At 42.1% G+C, this 24,774-nt stretch overlaps 1 protein-coding gene across 1 annotated transcript in view; it reads right to left on the bottom strand.

Moving 5' to 3' along the window:
* Positions 1-24,774, bottom strand: part of LOC307004441 (uncharacterized protein) — a 25,295-nt gene extending 521 nt beyond the window's left edge. The window contains exons 1-4 of the mRNA XM_079623686.1: positions 24,692-24,774; positions 17,636-17,824; positions 8,085-8,186; positions 907-1,008 (exon numbers count right to left, since the gene is read on the bottom strand). Of these exons, the coding sequence (XP_079479812.1) occupies positions 907-1,008; positions 8,085-8,186; positions 17,636-17,811 (380 nt within the window). The 5' untranslated portion in view covers positions 17,812-17,824; positions 24,692-24,774. The remainder of the gene's footprint in view (positions 1-906; positions 1,009-8,084; positions 8,187-17,635; positions 17,825-24,691) is intronic.

Below are 24,774 nucleotides of genomic sequence, written 5' to 3'. Positions count from 1 at the left end.
TTTTGATATTTGGTGTCCACCGGTCCGTGTCCTTTTCTTCGATTTACACTTCGCGCGCTCAGCGCGCGTTTTCAAACAACACAAGCGGAAGCTCCGCTTGTGCTGTTTGAAAACGCGCGCTGAGCACGTGAGTTCTTTGACCAATCAGATCTCCGATCTGTTTCAACGTGCATTGGCCAGCAACGCCAAAACGTCAGTCGACCAAAAAAAAATTATGCAAGAGATTCGGAAGGATGTAACGACACGCATTTTAATAATGTAGTGGAGTACAAAGTACAGATAATTGCTGAAAAATCTACTTGAGTAAAAGTAAAAGTATGCATTATTATTTTTACTTAAGTAAAGTATAGATACGTAAAAATTTACTTAAGTACAGTAACGAAGTACAAATACTTCGTTACATTCCACCACTGCTTACTTCGTGGTGCTGCTGTTCATGGTTGCTTCAGAAAAACTCACTTAATGAGCACGTCTCGGGGAAACTTCACAATAGAACACCGATCAGACATTCAACCTTCAGCTTTCTCTTGTTGCGCTGCTGTCAAGACACACACTGCTGTCGGGAGACACACACTTGCCCAGATACACCACCCTCTCACTGCTCAAACACTTCCCTTTTATGCTCCCTTGTCCTGAGCGCGTGTTTCAATGAAGCGCAGCTGATTCACCTCAGCTGCCGCTCGTTATGGCCAGCAATCAAGCACAGCCAGAATTGGGACCAATGAGAGATTTTTTTGAATATCTGGTTCTTTCACACGGTGACAAGAACATTTGAGAGAACAAACTAAACAAAACATTGAACAAATCTGTATAGTCAAAAATAATGAAAAAACTGTAATTTATGATTTATTAAATTATGAATGTAGTTTAAGTTATAATTCTTAATAATACTGATTATCGTCTCACCTGGTGTTGAAGGTCTTATCACTGAGATCAGGGGGATGACGCATAGATCCGTCACTCTTCATAGACACACAGCTGGATACTGAACTTTCCTTTTGTCTTATACTGAGAGAAACACATCAATAATTCATATTTTTCATATAATCGATACATTTCCTCACATGTTCTTAAATAAAGATGTCTTTTTTAGATTGAATATTATTTTGTTCAACTGGAACATAAGATGATTAGAGGTTTCTGTAGATTTTCATTATATAGGACCCGTAATTTATGCGTTGCCTAGTCTAACGCAAGACTCAAGCCGTGCGATTCTTATATTGTATAATATTCTAGTTCCTTTGCTTACCTATGTGACAAACAAACACCAAATCAGACACAGAGCACTTGCTGAAGACACTGAAGCTAACACTGCGTCCAGTATCCTTTTTAGCTACCGTGGTATTCCATCATGTGTCACAGGGTGACGTTACGCCAATCCGAATTGGAATAATTGCACACATGCTTCAGACACAGGGCATTCCCCACAGCGTTGACTTCAGATGCAGCGTGGAGTTCCCTCGAAAGGGAACAACTATTTCTACTTCCTTCTCTATATCATTCAATAGAGAATAGAGGTTAATACATTATCATAAGACTGCCTGCACAGACACAGATCAACACCTCTTCGTCTATTTGGCTCATCTACTAGTACAAGTTAGTAAAGAGAAAGATATTACATCAGGATTGCTAAGAATAAAAATAGATTTAAATGTCTAAACAACATTTTCTTAATTGTGGAAGAGCATTGTTTCTGCATACCTTCATAAGTATTGTGAATTATCTGCAATAGATAATTGTTTTGAAATGTAGGGACTTAATTACCTGCTCTGTCTCAAAATCATTTATTTATGTTTATGCATTGGTAAATCAACCCATTGACTGTACAGACAACTTCACATTGTTCCTTTCAGGCTACGTTTACACGTGGCCGGTTATTTATTAGAAGCTCAAGCCCACGTTAGCCAATCAGAATCCCGAAAATATAGGTCGCACTTTTGACGCAGTGCAAGTTCTGTCGCATACTGTGATGTCGACTGCCTAAAACAAAGTTTTCCAAAATCTCCACTTTGGCCGGAGTTTTTAGAAAGAATCGTTTTCAGAGGAGAATTCTCCGTTTGCGTGTAAACGAGGGGCACAACCGAAGAGAAATGTCTCCGTTTTTCAAAATAACCATGTACGTGTAAACGGGGCCTCAGTAGCATGAAAACCAATTGTTATTCAAACTGTGATTAAATCATGTACAGAAAGCAATCAAAGGATGTTCCCTATATAATTACTGGATCTGTCGATAATTTTAGTTCAGTGCCAGTTCTGCTCTCTCACCAAAACCCCCTTCATAATCATTGAAACGTCTACACTGTATAAGGAATCTCATAAGCCGTGTTTCCATTACAGATTTGCGTAAAACTTTTGCAATGCTTTCTAAATGTCGATAAAAAACTATTGCGAAATGACGGCGTTTCCATTAACCAATGTTATGTGACTAAAATGTAATTTTTTCCACATAAGTCATTCCAAAAATCATGGCAAGGGATGTTGGTAGGTTTACGTATATCCCAGCCACTGCACTAGGTATTATTTTGAATCGAAGGAGACGTAGGCTTGCTATCGAAGCATTAATGGCAAGGAAAGCCCCTTATATTTGAGAGCGCCACGTATGAGGTGTTTCTCCCTCATATCTGCTTCAAGGTCTTGATAAATTGTGGCATTTCTTTGTTGTTTAGAATCCAGTATTCCTGTAATTCTTTTGTCTTTTATGATTTTAATAAAGAACTCTGTCTCATCTTCTGTCCGAACACACCATGTGATCGACCGCATCAATGATCGACGTTTACGTATGCCAGATCGGCTGTAAATGCGGAAAAACTCTTTCCATTGCAGTTTTGCAAAATATTCCTTTTTCGAATTGCCTGAAAAACCACCACATGCGAGCATAAAAAATATTTTGCGATATATGGAAGTTTTTGCTAAATGTACGTGTTTCCATTGGGCGCATTTTCAATTTCAATTTGCACAATTTGAAGGGTAATGGAAACGAGGCAATGTTTACATCGTGTCAACAGAGACAGAGTCTGTGAGCTTACACTGAACAAAACTTATGCAATTTATGACCCCTTTAACTCTTTCCCTGCCAGGGTTTTTTTTTTTTTAGCTGTTCCATGTCAGCGTTTGTGATAATTTTCACAAAAATTTCATGGCCCCCAGAATATTTTGTTGTATGAATATCTGAACATGCATCATGTACATATATCAAAAGAAAGAACAGACCCTCTGCTTTAAAAAATAAAATAAAATAATTCAAGCTGCATTCTTTTTTAATCAACACTTTAATACGGGTACGTTTTTATATCTGCATTTTCTTCGCCTGTGTTTCACTGTTTTGATCAGGAGATTCAGTAGGCTACTCTTTCAGGAGATGCATAATAACCAGTAACATTATAACAGTGAAAACTGGAAAGCCATAAAAAAGTGTGTTATATCTTGTCTTTATATAACACAATGATAAGCAGAGACGATTGCCGTGTAGATTCATTTCTGTTTACTTGGGAACTCACTCTTCTTCATGTTCAACACAACATACAAAGGGGGTGAGCTAGAGCGCCCTCGAGTGCACAATCATATTAAGTGCATACATCACATATTCCTCCCCACATAGTAACATTGTTACATATACACTTAAATAGAACATGAACAGTGTTACCTTTTTTTTTTACATCTCTCTCTATATATTAATCTATAACATGCTTGACACACTTATACTCCTGTCTAATACAGTACTTAGAGTAATGCCAAAAATATAGAACATCTGTGTTTGAACACTATAATCATTCAGTGAACTGTGTTGTACTTATTCTTTTACCTAACCTCAGTGCCATGACTGTCAAAATAAATACAAAAGAATCAACTTTTCCCAAGGTAAACCTTAAGGGCTAAACCGTATCGGGGGCTTAATGGCACGTTCCGGGTATCTCCTCGACTCTTTGTGTGGAGTGCGTAACACTTCACCTGTTTCACTTGGGAATGAATCAACAGGTTGTGCTGACCCAGTCTGGATTGGATCGAGACTAGGCGGTGAAGTTTCTTCTGACCTGGGATGTGCACAAGGATCTGTCAGATTCCCCTCAGGAACCTCATTGACCTCCGGTCCCGTCTCATTTTCGTTGTTACAGTCAGTTAGACGTGCCAACATCTGATCAACGTGACGTCTCCAGTGAACTGAAAATCCCACATCGACAGTGTATGATACAGGGCCTGTCTTTGCTGAAACAACACCAGGTGTCCACTTCTTTCCCCTCCTATAATCACGCACCAATACTTTGTCACCCACAGAAAATGTTCTGTCTTTAGCATGCACTTGACGCTGCTGGCACAGTTTGATTTGTGCTTTTTCCACCACAGAGGCAACATTAGGCTTTAACATATCCAAGCGAGAACGCAACCTGCGGTGCAGAAACAACATGGCAGGCGATTCCTTTGTGGTGGCGTGTGGAATGTTTCGATACGCCAGTAGAAAGGTGTCCAGCCTTTGTTGAATCGAAGTTGGCCCCTTAGAACAACGTAGTGCCCGCTTAAATGTCTGAACCAAGCGTTCAGCCAAGCCGTTTGTAGCTGGGTGAAAAGGTGCAGAACGTGTGTGTGTCACTCCATTAGACTTGATGAATGTCTGGAACTCCTCCGAGGTGAACTGAGGTCCGTTATCGCTAACCAGCACTTCTGGGAGTCCATAACGACTAAATAATCCTCTCAGCACCTGAATGGTCTTGGTAGATGTAGTTGACTCCATCACACACACCTCTGGTCACTTGGAGTGAGCATCCACAACTACAAAGTACATGTGTCCTTCAAATGGACCTGCAAAGTCCACATGTATTCGTTGCCAAGGAGATTCTGGCCACTTCCAAGGGTGTAATGGTGAGGGCCCAGGAGCTTTTTGCGTCGTTTGGCATGAGTGACAGGTTTTTGACAATTGTTCAATTTGGGCATCAATGCCAGGCCACCAGACATAGCTCCGAGCAACTGCCTTCATCCTTACGACACCCGGATGCCCAGTGTGCAGCTCTGCCAGTACCCTGGATCTCAGTTTAGGAGGAATGACAACTCTCAAACTCCACATGAGGCAACCCTGTTGTGTAGTCAACTCATCTTTCCTGTTCACATACGGGGCGAGCACATTATTTGCATCTGTGACTTGTGAAAACCGTCCCGTTGCCACCATCTCCATTACTTGTGACATAGTGGAGTCAGACCTTGTTTCTTTACACACATCTGAACACAGCACTGGCAAGGAATCCAGATGCTTGACTTGAAGCAACTCCACTGTGTCCTGCTTAACCTGAGATGGGTTTTGCAGAGGTAGACGTGATAGACCGTCCGCATTACAGTGGTGTGCACCAACTCTGTACTGGATATCGTAATCATATGCTGCCAACAACAAAGCCCAGCGCTGCATATGGGCCGCAGCCATAGATGGAATAGCTTTTGTTGGACTGAAAATGGTTGTCAGCGGACGGTGGTCCGTGAGCAATGTAAACTTCCGCCCGTACAGATATTGGTAGAATTTTCGTACTCCAAAGACAATTCCAAGTGCCTCCCTTTCAATTTGAGCATAGTTTTGCTCTGCTTTGCTCAATGTTCTCGAGGCAAAGGCTATTGGTTTTTCCAGCCCGTCTGGTAGGATGTGTGAGATGACGGCACCCACACCGTATGGCGATGCATCACAGGCCAGTCTGATTGGTAACTGTGGATCATAATGGGTATTAACACTCTGTGACAGCAACAATTTTTTTACCTTGTCGAACGCATCCTCACACTCAAGAGACCACAGCCACTGCTTTCCTTTACACAGAAGAGCATTGAGGGGTGCTAATACTGATGCAAGATTAGGGATAAATCGACTGTAATAGTTTATATGTCCTAGAAATGAACGAAGTTGACTGACGCCCTTCGGTGCAGGCGCATCCCTGATTGCCCTGACCTTTTCTGGTGACTTATGAAGACCCTGAGCATCTATGATGTGCCCCAAATACTCCAGCGAATCTTTGAAGAATTCACATTTCTCACGTTGGACACATAGCCCGAACTCATCCAGACGGCTGAGGACTGCATCTACATTTTTTAGATGCTGCTCGTCATTTGACCCCGTCACTAATATATCATCTAGATAGCAATGAACATTGGAAAGGCCTTGTAAGATCTGATCCATTGCCCTTTGAAATATTGCAGGAGCCGAAGCGATGCCGAATGGTAAACGATTGTAACAGAACAGCCCTTTCGCCGTGGTGATAGTGAGACATTTGCGTGAGCTTTCTGCCAAAGGCACTTGTAAGTAAGCATTTGAGAGATCCAGTTTGGTGAAACGTTGACCCCCTGCCAATGATGAGAATAAGTCCTCTATTCGTGGAATTGGGTAACGATCAACACAAAGGGCTGGATTCACTGTTACTTTGAAATCTCCACAAATCCTCACATCCCCATTCCTTTTTACCACTGGTACGATAGGGGTAGCCCATTCGCTGCATGTTACCGGGGAGATGACCCCCAGCTCCAATAGACGATTTAATTCTGCCTCCACTTTCGGTTTCAGTGCGTAGGGTACATTGCGTGCGTGACAAAATCGTGGCTGGAACTGTGGTTTGAGTGACACTGTAGCCTCAATACCTTTTAGCAAGCCCAGTCCTTCTCTGAAGACATTTTTGTGCTTAGCTAGCAGTGTTTCCATTGACCCTTTACCCACACTTTTAATTTCACGCCAATTCGGCTTAATTTTCCTGAGCCACTCTCTCCCGAAAAGTGGTGGGGCATCTCCTTCCACGACATAGAGTGGTAATTTTGCTTTCTGTTTATTCATTGTCACTTTGACCATGATGACCCCTACTGGAGACACTGCCTCACCTGTATAGGTTTTCAGAATCACATCTGTCGTTCCCAATGGTTTATGGGCTAGTCGTTCATTGTAAAGTTCTCTTGAAATCAAAGAAACTGCAGCTCCAGTGTCTAATTCCATTTCCAAGATTTCACCCTCTACATTTGGCTTTAGACAGATGTGTGATAATTCCTCCTTTCTAGACATCACATACAGTGCCAGTTCCGTATCAGTAGTATCATCACTTGACGAATCTTTCACATTCATATGATGCACTCTCTTTTTCTGTTGGGTATTTTTCATCCTCACTGATTTAGACTTTTTATATTCAGTTGTGTGTTTTGCTTTAATTCTACAAACTTTGGAAATGTGGCCTGTTTTACCACAGTTGTGGCACTGCTGCTCTTTAAAATAACAATCTTTTTCACTGTGGTTTGTTCTTCCACAACGGTAGCATTTGCTGCCCCCTTGCTCTTGCAAGGACATTGCATTCACTTTCAAAGAGCCACTTAACTGTTGAGATTCCCTCGTGACCGTTTCCATAGACACTGCAATCTCCACTGCCTTTTGAAATGTGAGAGCTGCTTCCGTCAGTAGCCGTTTCTGTGTAGACTCCGTTTTCAGCCCGCACACAAAGCGATCTCTTAATGCATCTTGCAAATGTGTTGCAAATGTTGCTGATTGCAGTTATGAAACCTAAATCTTTCTGCAATCACGATCGGTTTCGGCGAGAAATGTTCTTTCAAAACACGCACAATGTCATCAAATGACTTCCCACCCGGTTTATCCGGAGCGATTAAACTACGCAGCAGTCCGTATGTAGATGCACCCATTACACTTAGTAACACAACAACTTGTTTCTCATCTGCAATGTCATTAGCAGCAACAAATTGTTCAAACCTTTCTATGTAGGTAGCCCACTGTTCGGCTGACTCATCAAAGGCATCCATATGACCGATAAACACAGCCATTTCGTCGGGTGTCGTTCGGATCAGATCTGCAGTATGGGTTCAATAAGGATTTTCCTCGTCGCCAAAATGTTATATCTTGTCTTTATATAACACAATGATAAGCAGAGACGATTGCCGTGTAGATTCATTTCTGTTTACTTGGGAACTCAGTCTTCTTCATGTTCAACACAACATACAAAGGGGGTGAGCTAGAGCGCCCTCTAGTGCACAAGCATATTAAGTGCATACATCACAACGTGTAATTGGCAGGAAAGCACTTTCTCATAAAAGACGAGATAATGATTAATGAATAATGATTATCCTCTCACCTGGTGTTAAAGGTCTCATCACTGAGATCAGGGGGATGACGCATAGATCCGTCACTCTTCATAGACACACAGCTGGATACTGAACTTTCCTTTTGTCTGAGACTGAGAGAAACACCAATAATTAAGATTTTTCATATAATCGATATATTTGTCCCAATCTTCTTAAATAAAGATGGGTTTTTTTAGATTAAATATAATTTTTTCAACTGGAACATAAGATGATAGTTTTCTAAGTCACACAACATGATCAGTTCAGCTCAGTTCTTTATTTCTTAAGCACATTTAATGACAGCAACAAGGCTAACCAAAGTGTTGTCCAATACAAAATAAAATACCATAAGATAACATATAAAAGGAAACAGAGAAGAACAAAACAATACATTACAATGTATTAAAAGCCAACGAAAAGAGACTAGATTTAAATGCAGATAAAGTAGAAGCAGTCCTAATTTAGTTTGGAAGGTTGTTCCATAAAGTGGGACCAGACACAGAAAAAGCTCTTTAAGCGAGTTCTTGGAAATTAAGTTTTGATCTTCAGACCTTTGGCTTTTTATGGGTGGAGTAAATGAGACCGATAGTTTGGCGTTTGAATATGTAGAGATTTATAGAAAAGTAATAGGATTTTTAACCCAATTCTATAACTAACTGGTAACCAATGTAGAACTTTCAGAAGGGGAGTGACATGCGTCATTTTTTTTACATCCTATCAAAAATTGCGCAGCTGCATTTCAAACCACTTGTAAATGAGAAATTTGAGATTATATATACCATAGTAGATGGAGTTGCAATAATCCAGCCTAGTCGTAATAAAAGCATGGATTGCAACTTCCAGAGACTTCTCGGATAGAAACGGCCTAATTTTAGCAAGCAAGCTGAGATGAAGGAAACTAGAACCAAATCACAGAGCTAATATGTTTTTTAAAGTTAAAGGTAGGATCAGTAGTTTTTGAAAAACACTTTTGAAAACTGTGTTGGACCGAGTACCAAAACACACTGGTAACCAATCAGCAGTAAGGGGCGTGTCTACTAATGATGGCTAATGATGACTAATGACCTATAACATCGGATGCCGAGTTTGCCCTATTTCTTCTCGATAGGTGAGTTGCATTGTTTAGGTTTGTTTCACAGAACTAATATATGCTGGCCATTGCTTGAATATGCTCATGTGTCATCATTACTTGTTTTTTTAATTTGCGAGATTTTCGTTTGCTTCAGCTATGAAAAAGACACATTCATTTCCACGCCATAAGCCTGGAGCATCTAAATCTCCTCTACTGTCTGTTTCGAGCATCGGCTCCCAAAGTGTGTCTGAAAAGTAAGATGATATACTCCTAATATATCTTTAGCCCTATTCGCACGGGATAAGTATTACATGGTGACCTCTAGTCATTTGTAATAATTGCGGAGGTTGTCTGTGATCTTAATCCTGTGCGAATCGGTCATGTCTGTAATTTGTAAAGTAAAAATTGCCCCACAAATGACCTACCGTGTTTCACAGAGGTCCTGTGATAATATTAGTCCCATGCGAATCGGCACATGGGAATCTGTGATTTGGCGGGGTCGTATATAATTTTTATGTTTCCTGTGCACCTTTTTATCCATCTTTCGCGAAGAACGGAGCCTGCGTTGGAGTGTTTTGATAGTATTTTGGGTGCTGTGTCATACCGCTATACACCATACAACTACAATTTGCAGAAAGAGAAAGCGGAAAACCATCAGAAGAGCATGCGGTAAGGAACATTCTTCTGTTTATGATATATCATACAGCTAGACCTATAATGACAAGACATTTCCAAGCAATAGCCTATTTACATCATATCCATATATCATATGTAGGGATTTAGCCCCGGCATCCTGGCCAAATTTGCCCCTTGGCCTCTGTCCATCATGGCCTCATAATAATTCCCATATACTGATTGGCTTCATCGCTGTCTCCTCTCCACCAATAAGCTGGTGTGTGGTGGGCGTTCTGGTGCAATATGGCTGCCGTCGCATCATCCAAGTGGATGCTGCACATTGGTGGTGGTTGAACAGATTGCCCCCTTCCATATGTGAAGCGCTTTGAGGTCCCAGAAAAAGCGCTATATAAATGTAACTAATTATTATTATATCCGGGAGATAAGTGAGTTAATTCGAGTAAAATCACAGGCTTAGCTTATCCCCGGTGAATGCGCTACACGAAATTACCCAGATAATAATAATAATAATACTATTCCAGTGCGAATAGGGCTTTTGTTTACTTTGGTTCCTCATTTAGTGATCGATATAACCCCCTAATCGTGTTATAGTTGTAATATATTCGTTACTATGACTGTCGTGCTCGTGCTATCTCTCGTGCTATTGATCATAATAACTTTGTGTTTTTGGGATGGGTGTTGAGCGTCGTCTTTTCCACGTGAAACAGAGTTGAACCATTGACGCGTTAAAACACACATTAGTACCAAAACACATTCGACATGGATTACCATAGTAACAATACTATGAACGTCGGTCTCCTCGGCTGTGAGCCACTCCTGGTGTGCGCCTGGCAAATCCGCCATTATAATAGCAATCCGCCATGGAACAAGCCTGCTGTTAAAGGGAATGTGAGATGACGCTCTGATTGGTTTATTTCACGTTACGTCCAAACCAAACCTATGAGTAATGTAGCTACTTTAGACCAACCCATTTTAGATTTGCGTCGGGCACAAGAGTAATTTATAATAGCAATAGCGCCCGAGATCCGCCCTAAAAGTTACTTGTATTTTGCGTTTGATAATTACGTTTCAGATCGTTAAAATGGGGCCCTCTATGTATAATGTTAAACTGAATTGATCTATTTCTGGTTTTACATGAGAATCTTAGGACATTTCAAATGTCTTGTTTAAAAATACATTAAACAATCTTTTCCTCATTTGGATTTAGAAGAGGCTATATCCTCTCCATAATAATAAATTAAATTGGCATACAAAACCTTTGGGCCCTTTTTCCTCTCTTGTAATGTTATCTATTGGGAGCGAAGAAAGAGGCAATAAATGACCACCTTGTTGTATAGCAATTTAATGCCTCACCTGAAAATACTTTTTTTTTTTTTTTGGTAAGGAGAAATGAAACGTCCCGGGTTACGTATGTAACCCTAGTTCCCCGAAGGGAACGGACGCTGCGTGGAAACGCGGTGGGAACGCCTCCAGCGTAGTGCGTCTGAAGCATGAATGAAATCAGTCAATGGCGAGACGGAATGTCATAGGCGAGTGACGTCATCGACCAGGAAACTATAAAGCACCCCTGAATCACAAGCGAGACAGCTTCGATGTTACTGAAGCAAGAGATCACGGGGATGCTGGGAGTATGGCACAGACACGCAGCGTCCGTTCCCTTCGAGGAACTAGGGTTACATAGGTAACCCGGGACGTTCCCCTTCAGGGAACTACCGCTGCGTGGAAACGCGGTGGGAACACAATACCCATGTCGCCATACAAGCAAGTCTCCGTAGTGCGTAATCAAGGCGCACAGGCTGACGAAAGAACTTGCACCCCAGGAGTGGAGCAAAAATCGAGACTATAAAATCTGACGAATGTGTGCGATGAGGACCAGCCTGCCGCATCACAAACGTCCTGAAGAGAAACTCCTGACAGGAGAGCTTTTAGAAGCAGCCATACTCCGGGTGGAGTGAGCCCGTACAGTCAAAGGTGAAGGCCGACCGGCCGACTCGTAAGCAAGTGAGATGGCCTCAACCACCCACTTACTCATCCTTTGCTTAGATGCCAGGCACCCCTTGTTGGGCAGCCCAAAACAAACGAACAGCTGTTCAGACTTCCTCCACAGGGCAGCTCTGTGGACATAAGCATCTAGAGCCCTAACTGGGCAGAGCAAATTAAGTTTCTCCTGGTCCGATGTCAGAAACAGAGGGGGACAAAAGGCTTGCAGTATGAGGTCTAACTACAGTAGTTGGAACCTTTGGAACGTAACCTGGCCTAGGATAGAGGAAGGCCTTAGCCATGCCAGGTGAGAACTCCAGGCACGAGGGAGCAACCGAAAGTGCTTGAATGTCTCCAATCCTTTTGAGAGACGAAATAGCAAGCAGGAAAATAGTTTTGAGAGTAAGGAACTTCTCGGAAACTTCTTGAAGGGGCTCGAAAGGAGCTAATGAGAGGCCCTCCAAGACGATGGGCAAGTCCCATGATGGTACCCTTGTGCGTACTGCTGGCCTCAGCCTCAAAGTGCCACGAAGGAAGCGAGATATAAGTGGGTGTCTCTCAAGAGAAACTACACTCGAAGGGGCGTGGTAAGCAGCCAGGGTCGCCACGTATACCTTCAGTGTGGAGTGGGATAGCCCCGTGGAGAAACGGTCCTGCAGGAACTCCAGCACTATACCAACCGGGCAGTTAACTGGGTCCTGTTGGCGTTCTCCAAACCAAGAGGTGAAGAGTTTCCACCTCGCGGCATATAACTTCCTCGTAGCGGGAGCTCTGGATTGGAGAATGGTCTCAACGACCTCAGTCGAGAGACCGGAATCTATGAGATGAGCCCCCTCAGGGGCCAAGCCCAAAGTCTCCATAACTCTGGGCCGGGGTGAAGGATCGACCCACTCGCCTGAGATAGTAGGTCCCTCCTGATCGGAATCTCCTGGGGAGAGTCGTCGAGGAGGGACACAAGATCCAAAAACCATACTCGGGCCGGCCAAAACGGGGCTATCAGGAGTAGGCTGACTCCGTCCCGGCGAACCCTTTCCAGAACTCCTAGGAGAAGAGCAATCTGGGGAAATGCATACAGACGTTACCTCGGCCACGCCTGTACCATCGCGTCCAACCCCAGTGGGGCTGGATGGCTGAGAGAGAACCACCGCGGACAGTGTGGTGTCTACCTGGAAGCAAATAGGTCCACCTCGGCACGACCGAAGTGCTCCCACAGAAGCTCCACCACCTCGGGGTGAAGTCTCCACTCCCTGGGCCTCTGCCCCTGCCTCCACAGGATGTCTGCCTCCCGATTCAGATACTCCGGGAGATAAATTGCTCTCAAAGACAGAAATCTCCCCTTGGACCATAGAAGGATCTGATGAGCTAGCTTGTATAGTGGGCGCGATCGCAGAGCCCCCTGATGGTTTATGTAAGAGACCACCGATGTGTTGTCTGAGCGAACAAGCACATGGTGACCTCTCAGGTCTGTGAGGAAGTGTTTCAGAGCCTGAAACACCGCCAGCATTTCTAGACAGTTTATGTGCCACGAGAGATGATGGTCCTGCCACAGACCCTGAGCCGGGCGACCACTCATGATCGCCCCCCAGCCCGTGAGGGAAGCATCTGTCGTTAGCGTTACACGACGACAAGGAGCTCCCAGCACGGGACCTTGGGACAGGAACCAAGGATCTTTCCACACAACAAGGGCGCGAAGGCACTGTCGCGAACACATGATCGTGCGGAGCGGATTTCCCCTCGGGGAGAACCCCTTGGTTCTGAGCCACCACTGAAGCGGTCTCATGTGCAATAGGCCAAAAGTAATAACGTTGGACGTTGCTGCCATGAGACCTAACAGTCTCTGAAACTGTTTCACAGTGAGTAGCTGGCCTAGCTTGATGTGATTTACTGCAGCGAGAATCGAAGCAATACGAGCAGGGGAAAGTTGTGCCTGCATCGTCGTCGAATCCCACACCACAGCCATCAGCCAATCGTCGATGTAGTTCAGAATGCGGATACCCTGTAAACGCAGAGGAGCTAGAGCCGCATCCATACATTTCGTAAACGTTCGGGGTGACAGTGCTAGGCCAAATGGAAGAACCCGGTACTGGTACACTTCGCCCCCGAAAGCGAACCTTAGGAACTTCTGATGTTGAGGAAGAATAGACACATGGAAGTAGGCGTCCTTCAGATCTATCGTGGCGAAACAGTCCTCGGATCTGATTAGTGACACGATCTGTTTGAGGGTGAGCATCTTGAACTTGAGCTTCCCTACAGTGCGATTTAGAAGACGCAGATCTAAAATTGGACGCAACCCCCCATCTTTCTTTGGAACAATTAAGTACCGGCTGTAATAACCTGACTCCCTGCTGGGAGGAGGAACCCGTTCTATAGCTCCTTTTAGCAGAAGAGTCGTAACCTCCTGTTCCATCACCAGAGCCTGCTCGGGACCCACCACGGTGGGAAGGACCCCTCTGAACCGAGGCGGACGAGACCTGAACTGAATAGCGTAACCCCTCTTGATTGTATGCAGGACCCACTGAGACACAATGGGAAGATTTTTCCACTCCACTAGAAAATCTACTAAGGGTACCAGCCTCTCGAGGCTGGCCTCTGGAATATTTTGAGAGGCAGACAGTGCCCTGTAACGGCGCACCGGCAGGGAACGGCTGATCTGACCGCTCTGGAGCTCTCCTCGGAGGGGGCGAGCGTCCCTCGGGACGGCGCTCAACGGGTCCTTCTGTGCCCTGGCACAAGGGCAGGGTTGACAGAACGGACCCCTGAGGGTACCGAGAGAAAAAGGGCACTGTATGATGAGGTATACTCCGATCTCCCTCGGAGGGGGCGACCCTCAGAGTCCTGACGTTTATGGCGTCAGGGCTTCTTTCTAGATGCGGCCTTCTTAGCGATGATGACTATCCTCAGATCAGCCCTATCGCGAGAAGGTCGCCCCGGCTTGTCCCTCCAGTTTCTCTGAGGGGGGGTACGAGACGCGAGCTCTGTCTCTGTTGCACTCTTTTTGAGGAGCTACTCAGCGGCTGGGTCTCCCCTTTACGTTCAGCAGCCCCGGGAATTTTCAGGGGGATAAATTTTTGAAATGCCGCCACCTGCTTTTTCTCTTCCTGGAACCTCTCAATGACAGTATTAACTGCGTCACCGAAGAGGCCCGCAAGAGAAAGCGGGGCGTTCAAGAGAAAGGACTTTTCTTTTTCTTTCATTTGGGTCTGGTTCAACCATAAGTGTCTCTCTGTGGCCACCAGGGCTGCCATAGACCGGCCGATAGATCTAGCCGTCTCCTTGGTGGCCCGGAGAGAAAGATCTGCTGCCTGACGAAGTTCAGCCACAGTATCAGCAGAAATTTCACCCCCCTTACTAACATCTTCCAACAGGTCGGCTTGGTATGCTTGAAGGATGGACATTGTGTGCAAGCATGCTGCCGCCTGACCTGCCGCCGAGTGAGCCTTTCCCACCAGTGCTGATGTATTTTTAAGATGTCTGGTGGGAAGAGCCGGCGCCTTAAATGATGATGCCGATTCCGGAGAGAGATAGCTAGCGAGCGTCCCTTCCACCCTTGGCATCGAAAGATTTAGCTCCCATAATATTTGCGTAAGCATTGGAATGATTGGTGTAAATTCTAGATGAAGCCGGTCTAACCCAGGACTTCGACACCTCAGTATGAAGGTCTGGGAAGAACGGCAGGCACCGGCGTGAAGGCTGAGCGCGAGACAGCAGAAATCTCTCATCTAATTTACTTCTATGACGAGACTCCTGCCTATCTAGTGGCCACTCGATGCTAAGTTTTTCAACAGCGCGAGTTAACACATCAAAAAGCTCCTCTTCAGCTGGAGAATGAAGTGAAGAGTCTTCAATCTCCTCTGTCTCAACACTTTCCTCAGAACTGGATAGTTGAAATTCTTGTGCCCCGCCCTGGGCAGAAGTAACCGCAACGCGTGCTTCTGAGCCGGGGATAGGGGCGCTGGATCTCGCCGGAGAAGGATGAGATAGGGCGGGGCCCGTCTCAATCCCCTCGGTGAGATCCATTTGCGACCCATTTGGGACCCGAGCTGCGGGGAGCGCGCAGCGAACCGCTCTCCTCGAAGAGCGATCGCAGAGAGCGCAGCGTCCGTATTGGAAGACGCTCGCAATGCTCACAATCGGCTCCCTCGAGAGCCGACTGGGCATGCTGCACTCCTAAGCAAGCAACACATAGTTGGTGTGTATCCCCGCCTGTGATGTATCGAGTACAGGGAGGAGCACACTTCCTATACTGCTGCTCGCTCACTTTCTTCTCATCGCACATGTTTTTTTTTTATATTATATATATATATATATATATATATATATATATATATATATAAGTGAAAAACTCCTGCCTGGTAGCAACTAAGACAGACAAACACAATCGACAGGTCCTGGTCGATCATGTCACTCGCCTATGACGTTCCGTCTCGCCATTGACTGATTTCATTCATGCTTCAGACGCACTACGCTGGAGGCATTCCCACCGCGTTTCCACGCAGCGGTAGTTCCCTGGAGGGGTACTTTGCATTCAATGGTTCAAATGTCATGAGCATATCTTCCTCATACAAATAACCAAATATGTGAATGCCCTTTTTATACCAATAATAATAATTATTAATTTGTTACATTTTATATAGCGCTTTTCTGGGTACTCAAAGCGCTTTACATATGGAAGGGGGAATCTCATCAACAACCACCAATGTGCAGCATCCACCTGGATGATGCGACGGCAGCCATATTGCACCAGAACGCCAGGCACACAACAGCTTATTGGCGGAAAAGAGTCAGTGATGAAGCCAATGAGTAAATATGGGGATGATTAGAAGGCCATGATGGACAAAGGCCAATTGGCAAATGTGGCTAAAGGACATCCAGGGATTTTTAATGAGAGTCAGGACCTCGAAGACCACTAGAACGATCTGACAACGAACAAAGCAAACACTGGCTGGGGACGTCCATCAGTTTGTGGCTGCCTGCTCGGTCTGTGCCCAGAACTAATCTTCCAACAATTTATTGTGTGCTCTTTTGTTTGTCCTCTCTTTATCCCACCCCCTCGTTTCATTTACATTAGTTAATTTGCCTCACCGGTTGTCTCTTATTACCCTCTTAAATTGTTATTCCATTTATTTCCCTTGTGTGTTTTGTTGTTTATCTTTGAGCTTACAACTTTCAGTTAGTGTTTTTTGTCAGGTGTCCAATTGTTTTTTGTTTTTCTTTTGGCATCAGGATTCTCTGTCTATCCTGCATTCCTTTTTATTTGTCTACCCCTGCCTGACTTAGACCTAATCTGGCCTGCCTGGGGATCCTGAGTTTCTCTTCTCCTGACCTGGATCTGTTACCCTGGCCTGTTGGATCTGTTCCATTTTCCTACCCTGGGCTGCCAAGCCAGCACACCTGCATGTTTCCTGGATTCTCCAGTAGCCAAAGTTTGTGTCTGTGTTGTCTGTAAGCAGCCTGCCCTCCAATCTGTCCATTCACTGGTTCTGCCTGCCTTACTGATTCTGACCCTTGCCTGCCCCGACATCAGTACCAGCCTTCTGGGTTGTTTGCCTGCGTGAATTATTTTCTGCTACTCAGCATCTGTTTTTACCTGGCTAAGGATTAGTTTTGTTCTGACCCTCTTGGGCTGGATTTAGCGGAGTTTTGCCTGTTGCAAATAAATCTTTTCTATTCACCTGCTTCAGAGAGGTTGTCTCTCTGTTATTGATCTTGACAAGTTCAGACTGCTGCAGATTGACTTTTATACAACATATTAAACATATTGAGAGATTTTAGAGCAAAATTATTTTTTTGCCGGACCACTCAGATTCTCTCTCTTTATTGCAAATGTTATGTTATAATTCTGTATCTTGCCCCAAGTACTGGTTATTGTCTCACCTGGGGTTAAAGTCTTCACTGAACTTAAGGGGTTCTGCCATGGATATGTCACTCTTCGTAGACACACAGCTGGGCTCTGGAGATGCTGCTCTCTGGTTCTGGAAGTGAACAACATCCCCCACCTCTCGCTCCTCATGGAGACAGATTTTAGAGGGGTCGTTCTTCTGTGTCTCCATAAAGATTTAGGTTCTGCATTTAGAGATAAAAACACAAACAACTAAACACCATCTTTAGAGTCAAAGCTCTTAATTATTTAGATTAGTTACAACATCCAATAAAAAACTGACAAAATGCTTTACACACTTTTTCAGTAGCTTGGTTCTGAAAGTATTTTCCCATTTATTTTTTTCCGATAATGATTCTACAAACACGAAAATAATTAGTCTTCCCGCAATAATAACGATAAAGCCTATTTGATGACATATTTCTGTTTGGGACCCCTTCGCAGCTCATGTGCACTTCGTGCAAAGCGGAAAAAAAAACTATGGCAGAAGGCGGACGTGAAGCTGAGGCGGAGTTTGTTGCTAAACAAGGAACTACCTCTACAATCTGGAACTGGTACTACACACAGATATATTTTCACTCGCCGAACACTGACTGAGCGTTTGAGAGTTTCGCTCTCCATCAAGCGTTCCATAAAGCACACTATTTCAGTTTATTCCAATGAATGCACAGTGTATTTGACGCACAGTAAAGTCAAGTCAAGTCACCTTTATTTATATAGCGCTTTTTACAATACAGATTGTATCAAAGCAGCTTCACAGTGATAACATGAAAATAATACAACAAAGTTTGTTTCTAGAAGGAAATTGCGTCATCGTCCACCTGAAGTAAGGCAGATCAAACTGTTGAATATTAAATGTCTCCGACTAAGCAAGCCAAAAGCCAAGGCAACAGTGGCAAGGAACCAAAACTCCATCAGGTGACAGAATGGAGAGAGAAAACCTTGGGAGAAACTAGACTCAGTCGGAGGGCCAGTTCTCCTCTGGCCAACTAGTGAACAGTGTATGATTATGATTTGTGCAGCACTACAGGTCAGAAGTCAGATTGGATCAGAACATTCCGAATATTTATCAATTTCCATCTGGTTGGAAGTCGGAGTCAGCACGCCAGTATGGAGACGAGTTTGTTGAGGATCAGTGGCACACAGCTCACGCTGTATGAATCCAGCAAACATGTCGTCAGTGTGGAAGCCTTTTAAAGTGTCAGAGAAAGACGCAAAAAAATTGCCGTTTGCAGACACTGTTCTGCTGAATTGTCAACGGGTGCATCTGCAAAAACTTAATTCAAGTCAGCGCGGAGATCAAGTCAGAGTGTGTTTAATGAGAATCTTTAAAAAGAGTATCAAGTTATAAATTATGCGCAGTAAGTTGTGAAAAAATAACACTAATGTTGTATCGGGCTGAATGACGAGCACCAGAAGCGCTCTCTCAGACAGCGCGCAATCCCGAATTCACTTATCTTTGCACCTGGATCTGACACACAGGTGTCAGTCAAACTGAGTATCTCACGTAAATACAGTCGGTTATGGCTTAACCGCTCGGTGAAAACCGGATATGTGTCAGCATACTGTATTACCGGTAGATCCAAGCATTTGGTCTTAAAATGACAGCAGCCTTAAATACCTGTCATATTAATGTTAATCAAACAACAAAAGATGCTCTTATTTTGTTGTAGGCATACAAACGTTACATTCGTTCAGAAGTTAGTTAGCTATAGGCCTAATATAAGCTCAAAGATGGTCAAATAAATATATTATTAGTTTAACAATTTATTTATTTTAAAGCTATATTGTGCTTTGTTGGTATAATGTCTGCTGGAATGTAAACAAAATGTTCATTGTAACAAATATTTGTAAATGTTCAATGTTAAATTGTAGTTTTGTAATTGATTTTTTCTTTGAAAAGCAAGACAAAATAGTAAAAAACACATTTTGACTATTTAATTTATGAAATGATGGAAAAATTGACAAAATAAAAGCGAAAAAATTCGAAAAACATGCGAAAAAACGTGTTCGTTTATTATCAATTTTACGTGAGTTTACGTGTGCCTCGACACGGCACAGCGCGGATGAATCCAATGTTTTGAGGAGAACGTGCAGCTGTCAGTCACCGCGCCGGTGTGGATACTGGCATTCGCAATCACAGATTATACCTTTTGGAAGTATGACCAACATAATAATTTTCACTGGAAAATGTAATCTAAACAAGTAACATCCACTGTTCTGACCAACTAAGGGGGAAAAAACATTGCAGTAAATCACGCTGATTAAATCTATATCGTTTATCATGTCACGTCAAACCGTGCAAATTATACTAATTGTTAATGTTAACAACATCAGCATTGCGTGACTACATTTAATGCCCTTCAGATATTTATTTGATACATTTATTTTAATATTTATATATTTATTCTTGTTTTCGCATGGGCCCGGTTGCAGTCTCTTTTTTCCAAAGTCTTTTGCATTTTACATCGGGTGAATCTCCAGTTGTCACTGGTGATAATCGATTGAACCTTTCTGGATCCGCCACCAAATTAATACGTTTAATTATATCAAGTGCTGTGAGAAAAGGCTATAAATCTCCACTTCCAACATCCTCACGCAATATAGCCTATACTAGCCGAGACTCCTTCTTTATGTGTACAGATGTGACGTAATGACGTAAAGACATGCTCGAAATTCCCGCGGAAATCCACCAGTACCATCAGAATTAAAAACATTATTACAAGCTTACCGTTTTGAATCGAGCTTAGGCAAGCAGATAGTTTTGAACACTGGCTGGATATGTACTTCCAAAAAAGCTACAGACTGCAGCTTTAAATAAAGAAACAGATATTTATCAATTGGTTTGGGGCTTTTCAAAATTACAGATTATATTAAAGGAGAACTCCGGTCAATTTTAACATTGAGCTCATTTTTTAGTAAATTTGGAGTGCTGTCAATACAGAGAACAACGACAAAAATCTGTGTTGCCTACACTGTGTTATCCTCTTTTTAAAATTTGCACCCTATTGACTTGAATGGGGCATGTTTTAAACCTGCTTTTATCCTCTTAACATCCTTGATGTGTCATTACAAGTGCCCAGCCATGTTGAGTGATTCCTTCAGAGTGAACACGGTGAATCTGACTGCATTAGATGTGAAAGATATTAATAAAAATTATGTTAATTCAACAAGTGCACATACCGCACATCCTGTTTTCGGTCGAAGTCCACAGTAGTCGATTGTCGAGTTCACGCGCGTGATCATAGGTAACTATGTAACGCGCGTAAATATTTTTTTTTATATAATTACACATGGATGTTTTACATGTAGCCTATATTAAATGAAAATACACTCTCAGAAAAAAAAGAAACAAAAGCAGTCACTTGGGGTGGTACCCTCTTTGGCAGAGGCGTAGCAATAGTGAATAGCAAGGTAGGCAATTGCCTGGGGCCCAGCGTTTTGAAGGGCCCCCGAGTGCTGATCATTTAAACAATCAGAAATGTTAATATAAACACGCAGCAACATCTCTGCATCCCATTTAGTGGGGCACTCTCTCTCGTTTTGCTTTTGCCGCCTTTTTGGTGACACAGTGCTTACTCGCAGTACTGTAGAAAATGCATGATTTGATTTGTTAAACATGAAGAGGACTTATCCGTCTGGCATGGCCGCTCGCTATTGTTAGGCGCATAATGAATGTGTTTGTACGGAGTGTGGAAGCTGAAGTAAAACGCGCTTCAGGTCATGGAGACGCCGGCGTGATGATCACTTGCATTTTTTTTTCCTGATAACAGCGGAAATAACTTCAAATCCCCCATAATTTATGGTCATATGGGTAATACATCATTCGACTACTTTTATTTGTGTAAACTCACAATAGCAACAAAAAGTTGTGCTTTTGCAAAATAAAGAAAACAAACAGTGTGCGCTTTCTGCCGTCTCTGTCTCCTTGAACTTAAAATGAAACGAACATAGGTTACTTGCCTCACAGAATTGAGAGATATCTATAGAAAGCTTGAAATGTCAACTTTTAAACGAACCAATTTGAATCGAAAACATATACTCTCTGGTTATGTAATCCGTATGAAAGGAGCATTTCTCTCTAAAGGCGCGTCCACTATACTGTGGAGATGCCGAGTTAGCATCGTCAACTTCATCTTTGCAGCCAACACAGACTCAGAAAATATGCATATATTCCTCCATGCACCCGGTATATATTTAAGCAGCCTAATTAAATTAATATAAACGTGCGATTAGTCGAGTAATTGCTTAAATGAACGACTACTAGTCAACTAGAAAAATCTTTATGTATGGGGTAGCCTACTTAATATATACATCAATAAATACCATATATTTATATGTAGGAGCATTGTTTGTCCCTGTCACCACACAGTTTTTTAAGGTGACCATCTATTATAAATATGAAGATAATGTACTGTATCTTGGAGATTGTATTGTATTGTATCTTCTATTATAAAGATGAAGATTGACATTTTGTTAATTAAAAAATAAGCACTTTAATGTTGTAAAAAAAAAACAATTTATGTTCTGTTAGATGTGTTTTGACTTTTTGTATGCTGTATAATTATACTGTATAGGTAACAAAGCTATATTAACACAAACATTTTTTTTTAGAAGGGCCTCATTGCTTAATTTTGCTTAGAGACCAGTGAACATTTAGACTCAAACTAGCGCACAACCTCAACGCCATCGTTCTCAGCCACTCCCTCTGTTCGCTGATTGGACCGGTAGAAATTTGACCGGAGAAAACCCAAGAATATATACCACAATCCCAGACGTAGTATTGAAAGACAATGAAAATTGAGCGGAAGTACGTAGGAGGGCGGAGCCAGGCTAGTGAACATTGAACAGGAACATGGCTTTTTTTCTCGTTTTCTTTTCCGACTCAGGCTCGAACATTGCATTATCACAGCACCAGCCATCTCTAGCATTAGCATCAAAACACATCACACATTCTGATGGATGTGTGGATATGGTGCAATAAAGCAAGCTAATCTCAGCAGTTGGCATGTACTTGCATTTTTGAAAGAGTGTTTTGACAGAGTAAAAATGAGGATGGAAAATTGTGGACAAATTCACGCCACCCCTTTGTCACGGATGAACAGATGCATCCAGTTGTCACACCACGTTGTAAAGGAAGAACCTCTGTTTCTAGCTTTTTAGTCAAGTCAAGTCACCTTCATTTATATAGCGCTGTTAACAAGATTGTTTCAAAGCAGCTTTAGGTACAATAATAGGAAATTAAAGTAACAGATTGTTTTGACTTTTACAGCTGCTCTGGAAAAAAAGTTATTGTCCAGCTAAAGTTAGTTTTTGATTGATTCACTTCCGTTGCAAAAAACATAGTTATTAATTTAGGGGGGCCGCTTACAGCTGTTTTAACTGAAAACAGAAAATGCGTTTTAATGCGTTCTGGCCGTTTATTTGCAGGACAACGTGGTGGCTCAAGAATGCAAAACTTTGTTAGGCTATAGCCTAACGCTAACTTGCACTGGACAGTGCTCTGTCAAAATTATGCAGTTTTCCACAATTTGTGTTGCATTCAGCTCCTGCTGCATGAGTTCAAAGTTCAAAAAGCTATCTTTGTAACTTGACTTATGGTTTCCGGTTTACTGGATTGTTCAAATGTAAAAGTAACAAACATGGAAGAGAAAATTCATAAACATTGCGTTCACATTCAACATACAGCTTGCTTTTCCTACATAGTCGAGATATGATTTGAATAGAAGTGAATCTAAAATGTTTTTTTGGTAACACTTTATATTACGACCCGCAAACAACTGCGTAAGTAAACCGAAATTACGGTGTACGTTTCTTTAATTATAGTGTACTTCCGTGTAGGTATAAGGGAACAAAAATTAAGTTTTGGGTAATAAAGGGGTAACAAGCAGATATACAACCTCCAAAGAACTTCGTAAGTAAACCGAAATTACGGTGTACGTTTCTGTAATTATAGTGTACTTCCGTGTAGGTATAAGGGAACAATATGTTACGTTTTGGGTAATAAATGGGTACAACCATATACAAGCTAATTATTTATAATATAATTATTTTAAAACAGGTACCTATTCTGTTAATATATTCCAGGCAAAAATTGTAGGTCTGTTGTATATAAAAGTTTTTATCACATTTCTGGCAAAATATGTTCTTGTGCAATGTAGTTACAGGGTAATTTTGACATCTGTGGGTTGTAAATTAAACTTATATATATATATATATATATATATATATATATATATATATATATATATATATATATATATATATATATATATATGGCTATATTTAAATTTATTGGCTTTTCTTACTAAACTACTTAACGTTAAGCCAAAAAAAATAGTTTCTGCTATGATTTTAATTTAGAACGTACCATGTAGTAGGCCTACTTAGTACTTACCTTATCACATTGTATTGCAATGACACTGTCATTGTCATCAGGGCAAATATACTGTGTAATTAAAAGGTTATTTTATTTATTTTTTTCTTAATAAGAGTAGGCTACCTTTCTCTGTAATTACTGTGCAAATAGTGTTGTTTCGTATTGTAAGTAGTATTTGTTACCCGTGGTAAGTTATAAGTTATATATATAAGTTTAATTTACAATCCACAGATGTCAAAATTACCCTGTAACTACATTGCACAAGAACATATTTTGCCAGAAATGTGATAAAAACTTTTATATACAACAGACGTAAAATTTTTGCCTGGTATAACAGAATAGGTACCTGTTAGTTTTAAAATAATTTTATTAAATATATTAAATAACATTTGTTACCCCTTTATTATGAAAACTTAACATATTGTTCCCTTTTACCTACAGAAGTACACTATAATTACAGAAACGTACACCGTAATTTCGGTTTACTTAGTTGTTTGCGGGTCGTAATATGTTACCGTTTTTTTTATATACTGCTAGGCTAGGCTAGGCTAGGCCTACAACATTAGCAAAGTGCCAAAAGTGTGTGTATAAAAAAATGTGGTAATAATCATAATAACTCGTAACAAATAGTAATAGAATTAGGCCTACTATTTAGAACAAATATAGAACTTACGTTCAGGTTTAAACGGTGAAATCATCCATCGATATGAACTGCATAGCAGGAAGGTTATGGACTGTCTAAACGAAACCGAAAGT

Source organism: Phoxinus phoxinus (assembly GCF_949152265.1).
Source record: "Phoxinus phoxinus genome assembly, chromosome: 9".
NCBI classification, from domain to species: Eukaryota; Metazoa; Chordata; class Actinopteri; order Cypriniformes; family Leuciscidae; genus Phoxinus; species Phoxinus phoxinus.
Note: the sequence above shows the minus strand (reverse complement) of the source record. Positions and strands in the feature narration are given on the sequence as shown.